This window comes from Oncorhynchus mykiss, chromosome 31 (assembly GCF_013265735.2).
Source record: "Oncorhynchus mykiss isolate Arlee chromosome 31, USDA_OmykA_1.1, whole genome shotgun sequence".
Taxonomy (NCBI): Eukaryota; Metazoa; Chordata; class Actinopteri; order Salmoniformes; family Salmonidae; genus Oncorhynchus; species Oncorhynchus mykiss.
The window spans coordinates 18,767,910-18,785,679 of record NC_050571.1 but is presented as its reverse complement, the minus strand read 5'-3'; the positions used below and the strand labels follow the sequence as shown (position 1 = coordinate 18,785,679).

Genomic DNA, 17,770 nt, shown 5'->3' with positions numbered 1-17,770 from the left:
GTGGGGGTGGTGGTGGTAGTAGTGGTGGGGGTGGTGGTGGGGATAGTAGTAGTAGTAGTGGTGGGGATAGTAGTAGTAGTGGTGGGGATGGTGGTGGGGATAGTAGTAGTAGTAGTAGTGGGGATAGTAGTAGTAGTTGTGGGGATAGTAGTAGTAGTGGTGGGGATGGTAGTAGTAGTGGTGGGGATAGTAGTAGTAGTGGTGGGAATGGTGGTGGGGATAGTAGTAGTAGTAGTGTTGGGGATAGTAGTAGCAGTAGTGGTGGGGATAGTAGTAGCAGTAGTGGTGGGGATAGTAGTAGCAGTAGTGGTGGGGATAGTAGTAGTAGTGGTGGTGATGGGGATAGTAGTAGTTGTGGGGATGTTGGTGGCGATAGTGGTGGGTGGTGGGGATAGTAGTAGTGGTGGTGGTTGGGATAGTAGTTGTAGTGGGTGGTGGGGATTGTAGTAGTAGTAGTGGTGGTGGTGGTGGTGAGGATAGTAGTAGTTGTGGGGATGGTGGTGGGGATATTAGTTGTGGTGTTTTTGGGGATGGTGGTAGTAGTAGTAGTAATGGTACAGTAATTCTAGTCATGATAAGATGGGGGTGTTCCACTGTAATTATCTGTAAAATAGGATGTCAATTCATTTTATGCCCCTAAAAGAGCAACAACAGAAACATGTTCCAATTTGAGCTGTCAGGGGAGATTAAGTGGAAAGACTGTTACTGCCTCAGCCTAGATCTCTCTCTGATTAGGCCTAAATGCAACAGTTTAGGAAAGAGAAGCCAAACAAAAACACTTTCACATGGAGATTTCACTCACTCACTGCTTCCTCAGAAGTTAATTCAGTATGCCTACTACATTCCCTGTTTTGACATTGTGACAGGGAGCCAGCCATACTCTTACCCCCATCTAGTGTTAAGACATGCAATACAGCCTAACACTGTTGACCACATGGTGCCTTCAGTTGTTTGTAGGTGGTGTAATAGTGTCTCTGGTAAGTGTAGGCCTAATACTTCTGTTTTGTTTGTGTTGTGTAACTACTTGATTCTTGTCACCAGGTGTATAGGCAGGGTAATGGATTGGCAGGGTCTGGAATTGTCACTCTTGCTGACCTGAAGGTCATTGGTTGAGTGCCTTGTCCAGTGACCCTCTCTAGAGAAAAATAACCGGAAAACAAATGTTTTAGTTTGTGAATATTAACAATTCATGAAAACCTGTTCCAGAGACGTTGGAGTTTAGTCCTTCAGAATATAGATATTGAGGTTGCACTTTACAGAATCTAGTAGTAGACCTAATAACATGGCAATAGTATGGTAAAAAGTAATAGATATTCACAATGAAAGCATTGATACCACTCACTAAAACTTGTTACCACACTGTTACAATGTTATCCCGTGTTGTGAAGTAATGTGCTACCAGTATGGGTGTGAAATGTTGCTACCACTCTTTGTGTGGTCTCCATTGTACTTGTCCCAGGACCTGTAGTGTGGTGAATGAATGTACATTTCTAACAGTAGCACCGGGACACTGGTCTCATGTTTCAGTTGGGGACTTGTTGATGGCAACAACCATGTGATTTAAAGGCAAATCTCTCAGATCAATAGTTTTGTCTAAGGTATTATGGAGCACCTCTACTCTCTAAATAGGCCACCTTGCTAGGGAAAATACTGTCTGATTTGGAATACTTGCATCTGATTTTTCTATTCGACTGGTCGATTGGCTGTTGGTCGACCAAGATTTATTTTGTCGGACACCTGTCTGATTCACGTCTGTCTGACTGCATTAATCCATTGCAGAAGCCTCGGGATGCACACCAGTATCACCAGTAGTAAATCTACCTTTTAATTACCAGAAATGATCATCTACAATGTTTGTTTGGTTCTGGTCATTTCTGTTAATGCATTCAATATATTATTATTACAGTCTCACCGTTGTCATTGTAGGAGTGGACACGTGGTTTGCAGAGCGCACGACCTAGGCTACACTTGTGAGAAAAGTTTTGGTTTATTATTTCATTCCATTTACGAGTTGTCAATTTATGAATTGTCTTTTGTTTGGCGCGTTCCTGTCAATCTTGTAAGGACACGCACCTGATTACACATAGAAGTAGGCCTATAAATGCTCCCATTTGGGGATCTGATGTAACTACCAATTAGATACCATGAAATATGGGGTAAAATATATATATATATATATATATATATATATATATATATATATATATATATATATATATATATATATATATATATATATATAGAGAGAGAGAGAGAGAAATATACATATATATACACACACTTTTTTTCTTTGCCTCAAACAGCAAGTAAACAAAGTCTGTTTTTACATCCATTGAGAACGACCATAGTTCCTTAACAGCCTATTTGAAAAATCTGTCCAGCTCTCTCCTTCTACATAACCACTCAGCATGAAAGGTGAAGAAAATGTCATGCTCATACAATAGACCTACCTGATTACTTCTTATCCCTTGCATAGAAAAATGTGTCTGTCCGGCACAGGAAACTCTTAGGGCCCAGAATATTTTATACAATGTTGCAAGTCTGCTAGCATGACCTTTGGGCCAGACCAAGTTACCTGGGGCGGCAGGTAACCTAGTGGTTAGAGCGTTGGACTAGTATCCAAAAGGTTGCAAGATTGAATCCCCGAACTGACAAGGTAAAAATCTGTCTTTCTGCCCCTGAACAAGGCAGTTAACCCACTGTTCCTAGGCCGCCATTGAAAATTAGAATTTGTTCTTTACTGACTTGCCTAGTTAAATAAAGGTTAAAAACAGGCCAAGCATAACCACTGTGATTCATAGGATATTTATTTTTATCCGAATATTTTCGACCTGAAGGCTGCAATGTTTTTATTTGTTGGCTTTATGTAGGCTATTATTACGTATTGGCAATGGCAATAGAAGTTACTTTTATATTTGTATCATTTTCATTTAGAAATACTTTTTTGATTAACCACATGACATTGATTTTTAGATATGAAGACTTTTTATTATAAATTCAATTAAACTGCTCCACAAAAATGTGAACATGAAAATTGTAACTGGCACGCAGATCAGTAGAAATGGTACCATAACTTGGCACTGCAACGTAAAGGCAGAAAGGGCAGCGGCAGGAGAAGGGTTGGGAACACTTTTTTTCTTCTTTTTTTTTCTGCTTAGGCTATAATGATCTCTGACTCCCTCTGTGTCTTATTTTTTTTTTACGGCAGTGCTTAAAGCATCAGACAAGCCCAGTAAGCCTACATATAGTTGATTTTATTGAAACATAGGCTGTGTCTATATATGGAAAAATAAAAGTTTTTCAGTTTCTACCCATCGATTGACGATTCAGTCAACAAAGATTATTTTTTGCCTGGGACAGCCCTAAATTTTGCGTCAACTCGAGGGCCCTTTTGTGAGACACAGGAGGCCCCTATGAATGTCCACCCCTCCCCCACTCACATAATGCCACCTCCCCTCTTAACTCCGCATCTCCTCCTCTCTCACCCACTCAGCAGGTTTATATCAAGTTCTCCACTACATCTGTGCCAATGGAGACCCACTTCCTTGGCAGCATGAGAAGGCCAGGCACATAGTCATAGTGACACATTGTGTTTCGACTACATAACATTGTGTTGGGTAAATACCCTTTTATTAGCTTATACAAAAAACCTGCCCTATATCTTGGATTTGACTGCAAGCCTCCTGAAATTGAGCTATCTGGGCTGTCCTTTTCTAATTGGGTCACAGAGAATCCCCCCTCACACACAGAGAGAGAGAGAGAGCTGTGTGGAGAGGAGGGCAGCAGATCACCCATTTTATCTGACACATGACTGGACGTGCTTCTGAGCCCAACCTGCAGTGAGCAGCACTTAAGTTTTCATTGGAGAGGAGGGAGAGAAGGAGAGAGATGGAGAGATATAGAGGGAGAGAGATAGAGGGAGCCATGAAGAGGGGGGAGGGAGAAAAAGCTTGCAGAACAGGCGTTGGGCGCAACTGGGGATGCGTTGCCATAACAACGCTTTCGGCAGGCCGCCCACAAGCTTGTATGTCAGTGGGCATTAAGGGGAGGGAGCTAGGAGAGAGAGAGGGCGGGAGCAGAGAGAGAGGGAGTGAGGGCGGGAGCAAAGAGAGGGGGGAGGGAGGGCGGGAGCAGAGAGAGGGGGGAGGGAGGGCGGGAGCAGAGGGAGGGCGGGAGCAGAGAGAGGGGGGAGCAGAGAGGGGGGGAGGGAGGATGGGAGCAGAGAGAGACAGAGAAGGGAGGGAGCACAGAGAGACAGAAGGGAGGGAGCACAGAGAGACAGAGAAGGGAGGGAGCACAGAGAGACAGAGAAGGGAGGGAGCACAGAGAGACAGAGAAGGGAGGGAGAAAAGAGAGACAGAGAAGGGAGGGGGCACAGAGAGACAGAAGGGAGGGAGCACAGAGAAGGGAGGGAGCACAGAGAGACAGAGAAGGGAGGGAGCACATAGAGACAGAGAAGGGAGGGAGAACAGAGAGACAAAGAAGGGAGGGAGCACAGAGAGACAGAAGGGAGGGAGCACAGAGAGACAGAGAAGGGAAGGAACACAGAGACAGAGAAGGGAGGGAGCACAGAGAGACAGAGAAGGGAGGGAGCACAGAGAGACAGAACAGGGAGGGAGCACAGAGAGACAGAGAAGGGAGGGAGCACAGACAGACAGAGAGGGAGGGAGCACAGACAGACAGAGAAGGAGGGAGCACAGACAGACAGAGAAGGGAGGGAGCACAGACAGACAGAGAAGGGAGGGAGCACAGACAGACAGAGAAGGGAGGGAGCACAGACAGACAGAGAAGGGAGGGAGCACAGAGAGACAGAGAAGGGAAGGAACACAGAGACAGAGAAGGGAGGGAGCACAGAGAGACAGAGAAGGGAGGGAGCACAGAGAGACAGAACAGGGAGGGAGCACAGAGAGACAGAGAAGGGAGGGAGCACAGGCAGACAGAGAGGGAGGGAGCACAGACAGACAGAGAAGGGAGGGAGCACAGACAGACAGAGAAGGGAGGGAGGGAGCACAGACAGACAGAGAAGGGAGGGAGGGAGCACAGAGAGACAGACGGGAGGGAGCACAGAGAGACAGAGAAGGGAGGGAGCACAGAGAGACAGAGAAGGGAGGGAGCACAGAGAGACAGAGAAGGGAGGGAGCACAGAGAGACAGAGAAGGGAGGGAGCACAGAGAGACAGAGAAGGGAGGGAGCACAGAGAGACAGAGAAGGAGGGAGCACAGAGAGACAGATAGGGAGGGAGCACAGAGAGACAGATAGGGAGGGAGCACAGAGAGACAGATAGATAGGGAGGGAGCACAGAGAGACAAGAGGGAGGGAGCACAGAGAGAGGGAGGGAGGGAAAAAGCAGAGTGCATACTGAAGCAAGACGTGATTGGTCACACCCCCTTGTCTTTGTGTGGAGTGGAGCATGCTGGGTAAGGCCCTTGAGTGAATGCTCATTGAGTCTGAAGGCTGCAGCTAAAAGAGCTGCCTCTGAATCTGTTTGGATTAAAGTGGAGGAGTCAACGGAATCAGCCAAGGTACTGCCCATCTCATTCCTCTTTCTCTCCACCTCTCTCTCTCACCCTCTCTACCGTTTTTCCTGCTTTAGATTGTGTAGCATAGCTTTGCCGGAATGAATCACAAAAGAAGGGGGTGGGGTTAAGCAGGAGGTGCGTGGACAAAGGACACTGGCTAGCTGTGTGAATTGTTTACTACCACTGCAGCAGGCAGGCAGGCAGGCATGAGAGAGAGAGAGTTCCCACTCTCCTCTGTCTCTCCCAGAGGACAGCTTCCATGTTAATGGAGGGAAGAACAGCTCTGTAGAAAACCAGCTCTGCTCTAACAGATACACAATCAAGTACTGTAGTTCAATAATTGTAACAATGTATGTTAACACTATTCTGTCCTTACAGTGGTAGAATACAACCAATATCTCAGATAGTTCACGACTAAAATGGTTTCACTGATACTAGCTGAGCTAGTTTCTTGAAATAAAATATTGTACCAATGGCAAAGCCCAGGGTCGCTAGCATATTGCTTGTAATGCTCCACTTTATGCTGTCGGTCTTTCACTCTCTTTCTAAGCAGGCGTCTCAAGGCTTTCTCTCTTTTCTCTGGATTGTCACGCTCCATTTGTACCCAGCTCGTCTTTCATAAAGGCATGCTCTTCCATTTAATACGTGTGGAGTTGGTGTGTGTGTGTGTGTTGGGGGATGGGGTTAGTAGGTTCACTCTATGGTCTCCCTCTTCATGGAAGGAGCGCTGCACATTTGTTGGCTGAATCTGTTCCCACTAGGTCTTTGCAGCTGTGATTTCTCTCTCTCTTCCCCTCCCAATCGCTCCCTCTCTTTCACTCCACTCCTCTCTCCTCCTGAAACAACCCCCTTTTATCTGTGCTCGCCGGGACACTGCAGCAGGGAGACAGGCAGGCACGGAGACAGCCAGTCGGGGAGGGAGGGAGACAGGCAGACAGACAGGCACGGAGACAGGCAGTCAGGGAGGGAGGGAGACAGGCAGACAGACGGGCACGGAGACAGGCAGTCAGGGAGGGAGACAGACAGACAGACAGACAGACAGGCACGGAGACAGGCAGTCAGGGAGGGAGGGAGATAGGCAGACAGACAGACAGGCACGGAGACAGGCAGTCAGGGAGGGCGGGAGACAGACGGGCAGACAGACAGGCACGGAGACAGGCAGTCAGGGAGGGAGGGAGACAGACAGGCAGACAGACAGGCACGGAGACAGGCAGTCAGGGAGGGAGGGAGATAGGCAGGCAGACAGACAGACAGGCACGGAGACAGGCAGTCAGGGAGGGAGGGAGACAGACAGGCAGACAGACAGGCACGGAGACAGGCAGTCAGGGAGGGAGGGAGACAGACAGGCACGGAGACAGGCAGTCAGGGAGGGAGGGAGATAGGCAGGCAGACAGACAGACAGGCACGGAGACAGGCAGTCAGGGAGGGAGGGAGACAGACAGGCAGACATACAGGCACGGAGACAGGCAGTCAGGGAGGGAGGGAGACAGGCTGTAGGCAGGCGGCAGGGGAGATGTGACAGCCCCTAGTTGATTTCTTCAGCCATCCTCTCTCTCTCTCTCTCTCTGTATTTCTCAATCTGTATTTCTCTCTCTCTCTCAATACATATGGGTATATGGGAATGAGGTCAATTCCTCCACTCCCCATCAGAGGCTCAGCAAGATCAACTCAGAATATCACATTGTCACATGCTTCGTAAACACAGGTGCAGACTAAAAGTGAAACGCTTTCTTAAGAATCCTTTTCCAACAATGCAGAGTTAAGATAAAGATAATAAATAAAATGCCAAATTTAAGTAATGACATGAGAAATAAATACACAGTGAATAACAATAACAAGTAAAAGTAACATGGCTATATACAGGAAGTACCAGGTAATAACATGGCTATATACAGGAAGTTCCAGGTAGTAACATGGCTATATACAGGAAGTACCAGGTAGTAACATGGCTATATACAGGAAGTACCAGGTAATAACATGGCTATATACAGGAAGTTCCAGGTAGTAACATGGCTATATACAGGAAGTACCAGGTAGTAACATGGCTATATACAGGAAGTACCAGGTAGTAACATGGCTATATACAGGAAGTACCAGGTAATAACATGGCTATATACAGGAAGTACCAGGTAATAACATGGCTATATACAGGAAGTACCAGGTAGTAACATGGCTATATACAGGAAGTTCCAGGTAGTAACATGACTATATACAGGAAGTACCAGGTAATAACATGGCTATATACAGGTTTATATCCATTTCACTGGTTTACATTCCCAATATCCGTCTCAACAGGATATTCAAGCAGGATCTGGATTGTTCACCTTTTTATGACTTAACAGTAATGTTTGCCTTGGTATTTATTGTCATGAGTTAGGATATGTTACACCCAAAGTTAAATTTGGATTGCCATCCTCCATGCATACCACCTGAGATTAGATCTGGGTCCCAAATGGTACACTGTTTTCTAAATGGTGTAGGGTGTCATTTGGGACACATCAGTGCTTGGCTTGCATTAGCCCTGTACTACCCTGTTATGATGCCGTGGTGTGAGTTGCTCTCCTGCAGAAGAACTGTGTTTTGCATAATCTCTCAATAGATAGTGGACGGGGACTTTTATGCAGGTTAATTTAAATACATTTTACCTCATTTCTACCAGCGTGTTACATGTGCAACCAGAGGGGGAAAAAACTCTAGACAACAGAGACGTGTACAAAGCTCTCCCTGGCCCTCCATTTGGCAAATCTGACCATAACTCTATCCTCCTGATTCCTGCTTACAAGCAAAATCGAAAGCAGGAAGTACCATTGACTCGCTCAATACGGAAGTGTTCAGATGACGTAGATGCTAAGCTACAGGACTGTTTTGCTAGCACAGACTGGAATATGGCCGGATGGCATTGAGTATTCCACCTCAGTCACCGGCTTGATCAATAAGTGCATCGATGAAGTCGTCCCCCACAGTGACCGTACGTACATACCCCAACCAGAAGCAAGGAGCGGGACTCTGACCCGGATGCTTATAAGAAATCCCGCTATGCCCTCCGACGAACCATCAAACAGGCGAAGCGTCAATACAGGATTAAGATTGAATCCTACTACACCGGCTCTGACACTCGTCAGATGTGGCAGGGCTAATACGGACTACAAAGAGAAGCACAGCTGCGAGCTGCCCAGTGACACGAGCCTACCAGACGAGCTAAATGAATTCTATGTGCGCTTCGAGGCAAGCAACACAGAAGCGTGCATGAGAGCACCAACTGTTCCGGATGACTGTGTGATCACGATCTCCGTAGCAAATGTGAGTAAGACCTTTAAACAGGTCAACATTCACAGGGCCGCAGGGCCAGATGGATTACCAGGACGTGTACTCCGACCAAGCGCTGACCAACTGGAGTGTCTTCACTGACATTTTCAACCTGTCCCTGACTGAGTCTGTAATACCTAAATGTTTCAAGCAGACCATCATAGTCCCTGTGCCCAAGAACACCAAGGTAACCTGCCCAAATGACTACCGATCCGTAGCACTCACGTCTGTAGCCATGAAGTGCTTTGAAAGGCTGGTAATGGCTCACATCAACACCATAATCCCAGAAACCCTAGACCCACTCCAATTTGCATAACGCCCCAACAGATCCACAGATGATGCAATCCACACTGCCCTTTACCACCTGGACAAAAGGAACACCAATGTGAGAATGCTATTCATTGACTACAGCTCAGCGTTCAACACCATAGTGCTGTCAAAGCTCATCACTAAGCTAAGGACCCTGGGACTAAACACCTCCCTCTGCAACACTTCTGCCACGCTGACCCTCAACATGGGGGACCCTCAAGGGTGCGTGCTCAGTCCCCTCCTGTACTCCCTGTTCACCCATGACTGCATGACCAAGCACGACTCCAACACCATCATTAAGTTTGTCGATGACACTGGTAGCCCTGATCACCGACAACAATGAGACCGCTTATAGGGAGGAGGTCAGGAACTTGGCAGTGATCAAGACAAAGGAGACAATCATGGACTACAGGAAAGGAGGGCCGAGCACGCCTCCATTCTCATCAATGGGGCTGTAGTGGAGTAGGTTGAGAGCTTCATGTTCCTTGGTGACATAACCAACAAACTATCATGGTCCAAGCACACCAAGACAGTCGTGAAGAGGGCACGACAATGCCTATTCCCCCTCAGGAAACTGAAACGATTTGGCATGGGTCCTTAGATCCTCAAAAATGTCTACAGCTGCACTTTCGAGAGCATCCTGACTCGTTGCTTCATCGCCTGGTATGGCAACAGCTCGGCCTCCGACCGCAAGGCGCTACAGAGGGACCTCTGTGCCAGGCGGTGTCAGAGGAAGGCCCTAAATATTGCCAAAGACCCCAGCCACCCTAGTCATAGACTGTTCTCTCTGGTACCGCATGGCAAGCGGTACCGGAGCACCAAGTCTAGGTCCAAAAGGCCTAGACTTCTTAACAGCTTCTACCCCCAAGCCATAAGACTCCTGAACATCTAATCAAATGGCTACCCAGACTATTTGCATTGACCACCCAATTTTTACGCTGCTGTTACTCTCTGTTTATTATCTATGCATAGTCATTTTACCTCTACCTACATATACATATTACCTCAATTACCTCTGTATATAGCCTCATTACTTTTATTTAAAAACATTTTTTTTTTTACCTTTTATTTAGTAAATATATTCGTAAGTTATTTTTCTTAACTGCATTGTTGGTTAGGGCCTGTAGGGAAGCATTTCATTGTAAGGTCTACACTTGTATTCGGCGCATTTGACAAACAACATTTGATTTGGTACAGATCAGGCCAGCGTCTTGGACTCACTGTGTTTAGCATCGTCACACACTGCTCAGGTTAATTGTCTAGCCTAGCTCCCTCTTCTTAGACTGGGGATTTGTTCCAAAACCCTATTCCCTATATAGGTTACTATATAGGGGTTACTATATAGGGAATAGGGTGTCATTTCGGACACTGCCTGGATACTAGTGGATTTCCACTCAAATTTTTGTCCTTACTTTGCCTTCTTAGAATTGTCCAGCAGGGCCTTCCCTTCTCTCTGCTGGCTCCCCACAGGCAGGGCCTTCCCTTCTCTCTGCTGGCCTCCCACAGGCAGGGCCTTCCCTTCTTTCTGCTGGCCCAACACAACTCTGCTGGCCTTCCCTTCTCTCTGCTGGCCCAACACAACTCTGCTGGCCTTCCCTTCTCTCTGCTGGCCCAACACAACTCTGCTGGCTCCCCACAGGCAGGGCCTTCCCTTCTCTCTGCTGGCCCCCCACAGGCAGGGCCTTCCCTTGTCTCTGCTGGCCCCCCCCAGGCAGGGCCTTCCCTTCTCTCTGCTGGCCCCCCACAGGCAGGGCCTTCCCTTGTCTCTGCTGGCCCCCCACAGGCAGGGCCTTCCCTTCTCTCTGCTGGCCCCCCACAGGCAGGGCCTTCCCTTCTCTCTGCTGGCCCCCCACAGGCAGGGCCTTCCCTTCTCTCTGCTGGCCCCCCACAGGCAGGGCCTTCCCTTCTCTCTGCTGGCCCCCCACAGGCAGGGCTTTCCCTTGTCTCTGCTGGCCCCCCACAGGCAGGGCCTTCCCTTGTCTCTGCTGGCCCCCCACAGGCAGGGCCTTCCCTTGTCTCTGCTGGCCCCCCACAGGCAGGGCCTTCCCTTCTCTCTGCTGGCCCCCCACAGGCAGGGCCTTCCCTTGTCTCTGCTGGCCCCCCACAGGCAGTGTCAAGGAAAGGAGTGATGGGAGGGAGCCAGGACCTACTACTGCTCACTTATTACCCTCCTGACCTTTCTGAACCAGCCCCCCCCTCACCCCAGAACCAGACAAAGCCAGCAGCCTCACCCAACCTCACCCCAGAACCAGACAAAGCCAGCAGCCTCACCCAACCTCACCCCAGAACCAGACAAAGCCAGCAGCCTCACCCAACCTCACCCCAGAACCAGACAAAGCCAGCAGCCTCACCCAACCTCACCCCAGAACCAGACAAAGCCAGCAGCCTCACCCAACCTCACCCCAGAACCAGACAAAGCCAGCAGCCTCACCCAACCTCACCCCAGAACTAGACAAAGCTAGCAGCCTCACCCAACCTCACCCCAGAACCAGACAAAGCCAGCAGCATCACCCAACCTCACCCCAGAACCAGACAAAGCCAGCAGCCTCACCCAACCTCACCCCAGAACCAGACAAAGCCAGCAGCCTCACCCAACCTCACCCCAGAACCAGACAAAGCCAGCAGACTCACCCAACCTTACCCCAGAACCAGACAAAGCCAGCAGCCTCACCCAACCTCACCCCAGAACTAGACAAAGCCAGCAGCCTCACCCAACCTCACCCCAGAACTAGACAAAGCCAGCAGCCTCACCCAACCTCACCCCAGAACTAGACAAAGCCAGCAGCCCCCCCTCGCCCAACCTCACCCCAGAACTAGACAAAGCTCGCAGCCTCCCCCTCGCCGTCCTCACCCCAGAACCAGACAAAGCCAGCAGCCTTACCCTCACCCAACCTCACCCCAAAACTACACAAAACCCACAGCCACCCCCTCGCCGCCCTCACCCCAGAACCAGACAAAGCCAGCAGCCTCCCCCTCACCCCAAACTAGACAAAACCAGCAGCCTCCCCCAATATTCCCCATTAGTGATGGGGGTGGATTGATACACAATATTACTTTTTATGATTGTATATTAATACTGACTTCAAGTATCGGTTCTTTAAAAAATGTCATTTTAGGTAGTGCTAGTCAGCTGTACCTGCGCCAAAACTCTAATTTCTAATTTCTAATTTTATGGCTTGTTCTCCATCTTCTCTCTAAATGGGGAGCCGACATGTTTTCAGGACTTGTATTTCTTTATTTTTATTTTGGTTTCTCATTTTGTCATGGGTCTCTTTTGTCCCTCTGCAGCGACATAGTCCAATGGTAAAAGATTAAGCAATAAATGTCAATATTGAATGTCACGGTGAGGTCCCTGGTAATTCCCGGCCTTATAATCCCTATATAGCGTAATAGCTTTGACCAGGACACATTTGAAACTTGACAATTTTTCTTTTCTTTTTCTATTGGAGCTGTTCCATCGACATTTTCAGTGAACTCAATGTTTTGTGATATTCACATGGAACTGTGTGTTTGACCTTTGATCTTGTACTGTAGTTTGACCACCCCTCTGAGCCTGGTTCCTCTCTAGGTTCCATCCTTCTAGGGAATCCTAGTCACTGAGCTTCTACCTCTGCTTGCTCTCTGGGGTCAAGGCTGGGTAACTGGAAAGCACTTTGACAACTGCTGATATAAAAATGTGATTGATTGATTGTGTGACCTCTGTGCTTCCTTCCCTCCTCTCTCAGGTGATGTGTCTCCCATCAGTATGTCTCCCATCAGCCAGTCACAGTTCATCCCTCTGGGGGAGGTGCTGTGCCTGGCCATTTCGGCCATGAACTCAGCCCGCAAGCCTGTCACCCAGGAAGCCCTGACAGAACACCTGGCAACATGTTTCCCAGGTAACAACAATACAACGTCAGTGTCTATATGTTACAGCGAACACCAGACATGTTTATTCTGCTAAGTTCTCAACCCCCCCAGGTAGCACACATAAAGGCAATGCTGCACCGCCGTAACCCTAACCCCTGCAGCTGTGTGTGTCATTAAAGCCAGGAGCGTTTCCTGACCACTGGAAAAACTCGGGGTCATTTAGTGCTCTGTCTGAATTCATTTCCTCACATTTTACTGTCACCAGATGGAGCCGACTAAATGGAGCAGCTCTTCCTCAGCCAGAGACATCTTTATGTAACCTGAGAGGAGTTATATTGCCAGCATATACAAATTAAAACAAATCTCACACAACCGTGGATATTAAATCATGGGTGTAGGGGCTGATGAGAAGTTGAGAGGCTGTGTGACGAGGGATACATCGTTCTACAGCTGACAGTACACGTGGAAACTTAATCAGGAGTTTGGCCTGTTTTTACCTCACCATTGTAAAATGCTAACGATTATCATGGAAAACTAGCTCGGAGAAGAGCTTAGTGAGATGAAGTTCATAACAATCAGTGTTGTATCGTGAAGTGTCATTTTTATAACGGGTTAGCCTATAATTTTCCATTACACTTGCGATAATACTGCCATTTCTCATGAAATAGCTAGTAAAGCAGTTAAATAGTTGATAACTATTGGCACCTAAATAAAATGGAATACAGTCCGGTATAAGGCCTATCTGGTTATTTCAGCTCAAAAATACTTGAAAATATGTTTTCTGTTCTCATTCAAACTAGGCTAAATCACGCTGTAGTAGCATGTACAGTCCTATAGCAAATATTGATCTGCTTTTTCCCTTAGTTAGCCTGTATGTCTATTACACAGACACAAGTGCTGGGGGTCAAATGAATGTGCTCCATGCAAGCAAGGGCATTCACTCCTCCATCTGTGTCCCAAATGGCACCCTATTCCCTACAGTATATAGTGCACTACTTTACACCATGGTTCATGGGGCCAATGGGGTTCATAGAGCCCACAGGGTTCATAGGGCCCATTGGGTTCATAGGGCCCACGGGGTTCATAGGGCCCACGGGGTTCATAGGGCCCACGGGGTTCATAGGGCCCATGGGGTTCATAGTAGTGTGTGCTGGGGGCCTCCCGAGTGGTGCAGAGGTCTAAGGCTCTGCACCGCAGTGCTAGATGCTTCACTACAGATCTGGGTTCGATCCCGGGCTGTGTCGCAGCCGGCCGCCATGGGGTGGCGCACAATTGGCCCAGCGTCGTCCGAGTTTGGCCGGTTGGGATGTCCTTGTCCCATCGCACTCTAGCGACTCCTTGTGGGGGGCCGGGCGCATGCAAGCTGACTGTGGTCGCCAGTTGTACGGTGTTTCCTCCGACACATTGGTGCGGCTGGCTTCCGGGTTAAGTGAGCAGTGTGTCAAGAAGCAGTGCGGCTTGGCAGGGTCGTGTTCCGGAGGACTCTTGTCTCTCGACTTTCGCCTCTCCCGAGTTCGTACGGGAGTTGCAGCGATGGGACAAGACTGTAACTACCAATTGGATATCATGAAGTTGGGAGAAAAATACAAATAGTGTGTACTAAATAGGAAATAGGGTTCAATTTGCGACGTCTGCTCCAGAAGATATTATGGAAAGGTCATTGGGGAAGGTTGTTACAGATGGGGACGAGCCTACTTGGGACAGAACTGTGACTGTTTAATGCCGGGCCTGGTTCAACCGGGCCCACCTCTCTATGTATCACTGGAAACTAAAGCATGTGATGCACGCTGAGGTAATTGAATTGCCTGCACTTAATTGTTGCACATGACTGCATCTCTGGGCAGATATGAAGTGCAAACAGTGGATGTGTAGGACTGAAGCTTTAAGCGGGAGGCTCCCCTAGTCTCTTGGTATGTTGTTTTGTATACACTGATGGACCTAAACATGATCCACGCCAGCTTGACACTGGAACAACAAAGGTCATGCAGACATTTTTAGTGGGGCAACACCTTGACCCTTCACAGCTGCCCATTCAGCAGATCTTCCACCAATGGCGTGATGGCATATTGTGTTTATTTATTCTATATATTACATTCTGCAACGTTCAGAATATTGGATCCCGTGCTGAATAAGCCTCTAGCCCATCTGCCTCCTCCTTGACCTTCCAATCATGCCCTTCTCCCCTCCCTTCCCTAGTCCCCACCTCTGTGCTGAGTAAGTACCTTGTGTTCCAGCACCCTGCTCCCCCCGACACAGTCTCTCTCTCTCTCTCTCTCCCTCTTTCTCTCTTCTCTCCCCCCGCTGGAAGGTCAGAGCCAGTGCTGGAAGGATTAAAATGAGGAGGAGCTAATCTAGTTAGCTGTTAACTCAGTCTCAGTCCTCCCTCTGTCTCTCTCTCTCTCTGTCTTTTCTCTCTTGCACGGTTTTTATTTTATTTAGCCATTATGACCCCTCCCCCCAACCCGCTTTATGGCCCCTCCCCCCAACCCGCTTTATGGCCCCTCCCCCAAACCGCTTTATGGCCCCTCCCCCCAACCCGCTTTATGGCCCATCCCTCCAACCCTCTTTATGGCCCCTCCCCCCAACCCGCTTTATGGCCCCTCCCCCCAACCCGCTTTATGGCCCATCCCTCCAACCCTCTTTATGGCCCCTCCCCCCAACCCGCTTTATGGCCCGTCCCTCCTACCCTCTTTATGGCCCCTCCCCCAACCCGCTTTATGGCCCCTCCCACCAACCCGCTTTATGGCCTATCCCTCCAACCCTCTTTATGGCCCATCCCTCCAACCCGCTTTATGGCCTATCCCTCCAACCCGCTTTATGGCCCATCCCTCCAACCCGCTTTATGGCCTATCCCTCCAACCCTCTTTATGGCCCATCCCTCCAACCCGCTTTATGGCCCATCCCTCCAACCCGCTTTATGGCCCATCCCTCCAACCCGCTTTATGGCCCATCCCTCCAACCCGCTTTATGGACTATCCCTCCAACCCTCTTTATGGCCCATCCCTCCAACCCTCTTTATGGCCCATCCCTCCAACCCTCCTTATGGCCCATCCCTCCAACCCTCTTTATGGCCTATCCCTCCAACCCTCTTTATGGCACATCCCTCCAACCCTCTTTATGGCCCATCCCTCCAACCCGCTTTATGGCCCATCCCTCCAACCCGCTTTATGGCCCATCCCTCCAACCCGCTTTATGGCCCATCCCTCCAACCCGCTTTATGGACTATCCCTCCAACCCTCTTTATGGCCCATCCCTCCAACCCTCTTTATGGCCCATCCCTCCAACCCTCTTTATGGCCCATCCCTCCAACCCTCTTTATGGCCCATCCCTCCAACCCTCTTTATGGCCCATCCCTCCAACCCGCTTTATGGCCCATCCCTCCAACCCGCTTTTTGGCCCATCCCTCCAACCCGCTTTATGGCCTATCCCTCCAACCCGCTTTTTGGCCCATCCCTCCAACACGCTTTATGGCCTATCCCTCCAACCCTCTTTATGGCCCATCCCTCCAACCCTCTTTATGGCCCATCCCTCCAACCCTCTTTATGGCCCATCCCTCCAACCCGCTTTATGGCCTATCCCTCCAACCCGCTTTATGGCCCATCCCTCCAACACGCTTTATGGCCTATCCCTCCAACCCTCTTTATGGCCCATCTCTCCAACCCGCTTTATGGCCTATCCCTCCAACCCGCTTTATGGCCTATCCCTCCAACCCGCTTTATGGCCCATCCCTCCAACCCGCTTTATGGCCCATCCCTCCAACCCTCTTTATGGCCCATCCCTCCTACCCTCCTTATGATTCAGTTTGGACCCTCAGCTCAGGTGTGTGCGTGACTGTGTGCTGGCATCCTAGACACAGAGGTACAAAGTTTTATGTAGGGGAGTTTAAGTACCGCTTCATAATGGCAAATGTCATGTTTTGTCAATGTCAAGCAGATATGGGTGGTGTCCTAAACAGCACCTTGTTCACTTCACAGTGTACTATTTTGAAATAGGGAAAAGAGTTGCCTGTTGAGATGCACCCTTATTCCTCCGTTACTACCCCTTCATTCAGACACTTGAGTCACAAGAGCAGGGCTTTCCTCCTATCTTCAGAGGAATAAGAGGAAGTTGCGTCACTTTGGTCTGCAACTAAACCCGTATGATGTAATGGCAGGCAACCTCAACCCCTAAGGCTGATCTGTCATACAGACATATGTGTAGGCGGGTAACGGTCTGTCTGCCTGCTTGCCAGTTTATCAATTTACACACTACAATATACAATAACCTGTCCGCTCAACTTACACACCACAATAACCTGTCCCCTCAACTTACACACCACAATAACCTGTCCCCTCAACTGACACACCACAATAACATGTCCCCTCAACTGACACACCAAAATAACATGTCCCCTCAACTTACACACCACAAAACCTGTCCCCTCAACTTACACACCACAATAACATGTCCCCTCAACTTACACACCACAATAACCTGTCCCCTCAACTTACACCACAATAGCCTGTCCCCTCAATTTACACCACAATAGCCTGTCCCCTCAACTTACACCACAATAGCCTGTCCCCTCAACTTACACCACAATAGCCTGTCCCCTCAACTTACACACCACCATAACCTGTCCCCTCAACTTACACACCACCATAACCTGTCCCCTCAATTTACACCACAATAGCCTGTCCCCTGAACTTACACACCACAATAACCTGTCCCCTCAACTTACACACCACAATAACATGTCCCCTCAACTTACACACCACAATAACCTGTCCCTTCAACTTACACACCAC

The 17,770-nt window shown here is 48.9% G+C and overlaps 1 protein-coding gene across 3 annotated transcripts in view; it reads left to right on the top strand.

The window, feature by feature from the left end:
• The window catches only part of LOC110504728 (storkhead-box protein 2), a 102,563-nt gene that overhangs the window by 71,759 nt on the left and 13,034 nt on the right, over window positions 1-17,770 (top strand). For 2 of the 3 annotated variants that reach the window (XM_021583522.2, XM_021583523.2), the window contains exon 2: window positions 12,860-13,012. In XM_021583522.2, coding sequence (XP_021439197.2) covers window positions 12,860-13,012 — 153 coding nt within the window. Of the gene's footprint in view, window positions 1-5,361; window positions 5,523-12,859; window positions 13,013-17,770 lie in introns of those variants that run through there. The other variant, XM_036970401.1, reaches the window with a different exon arrangement.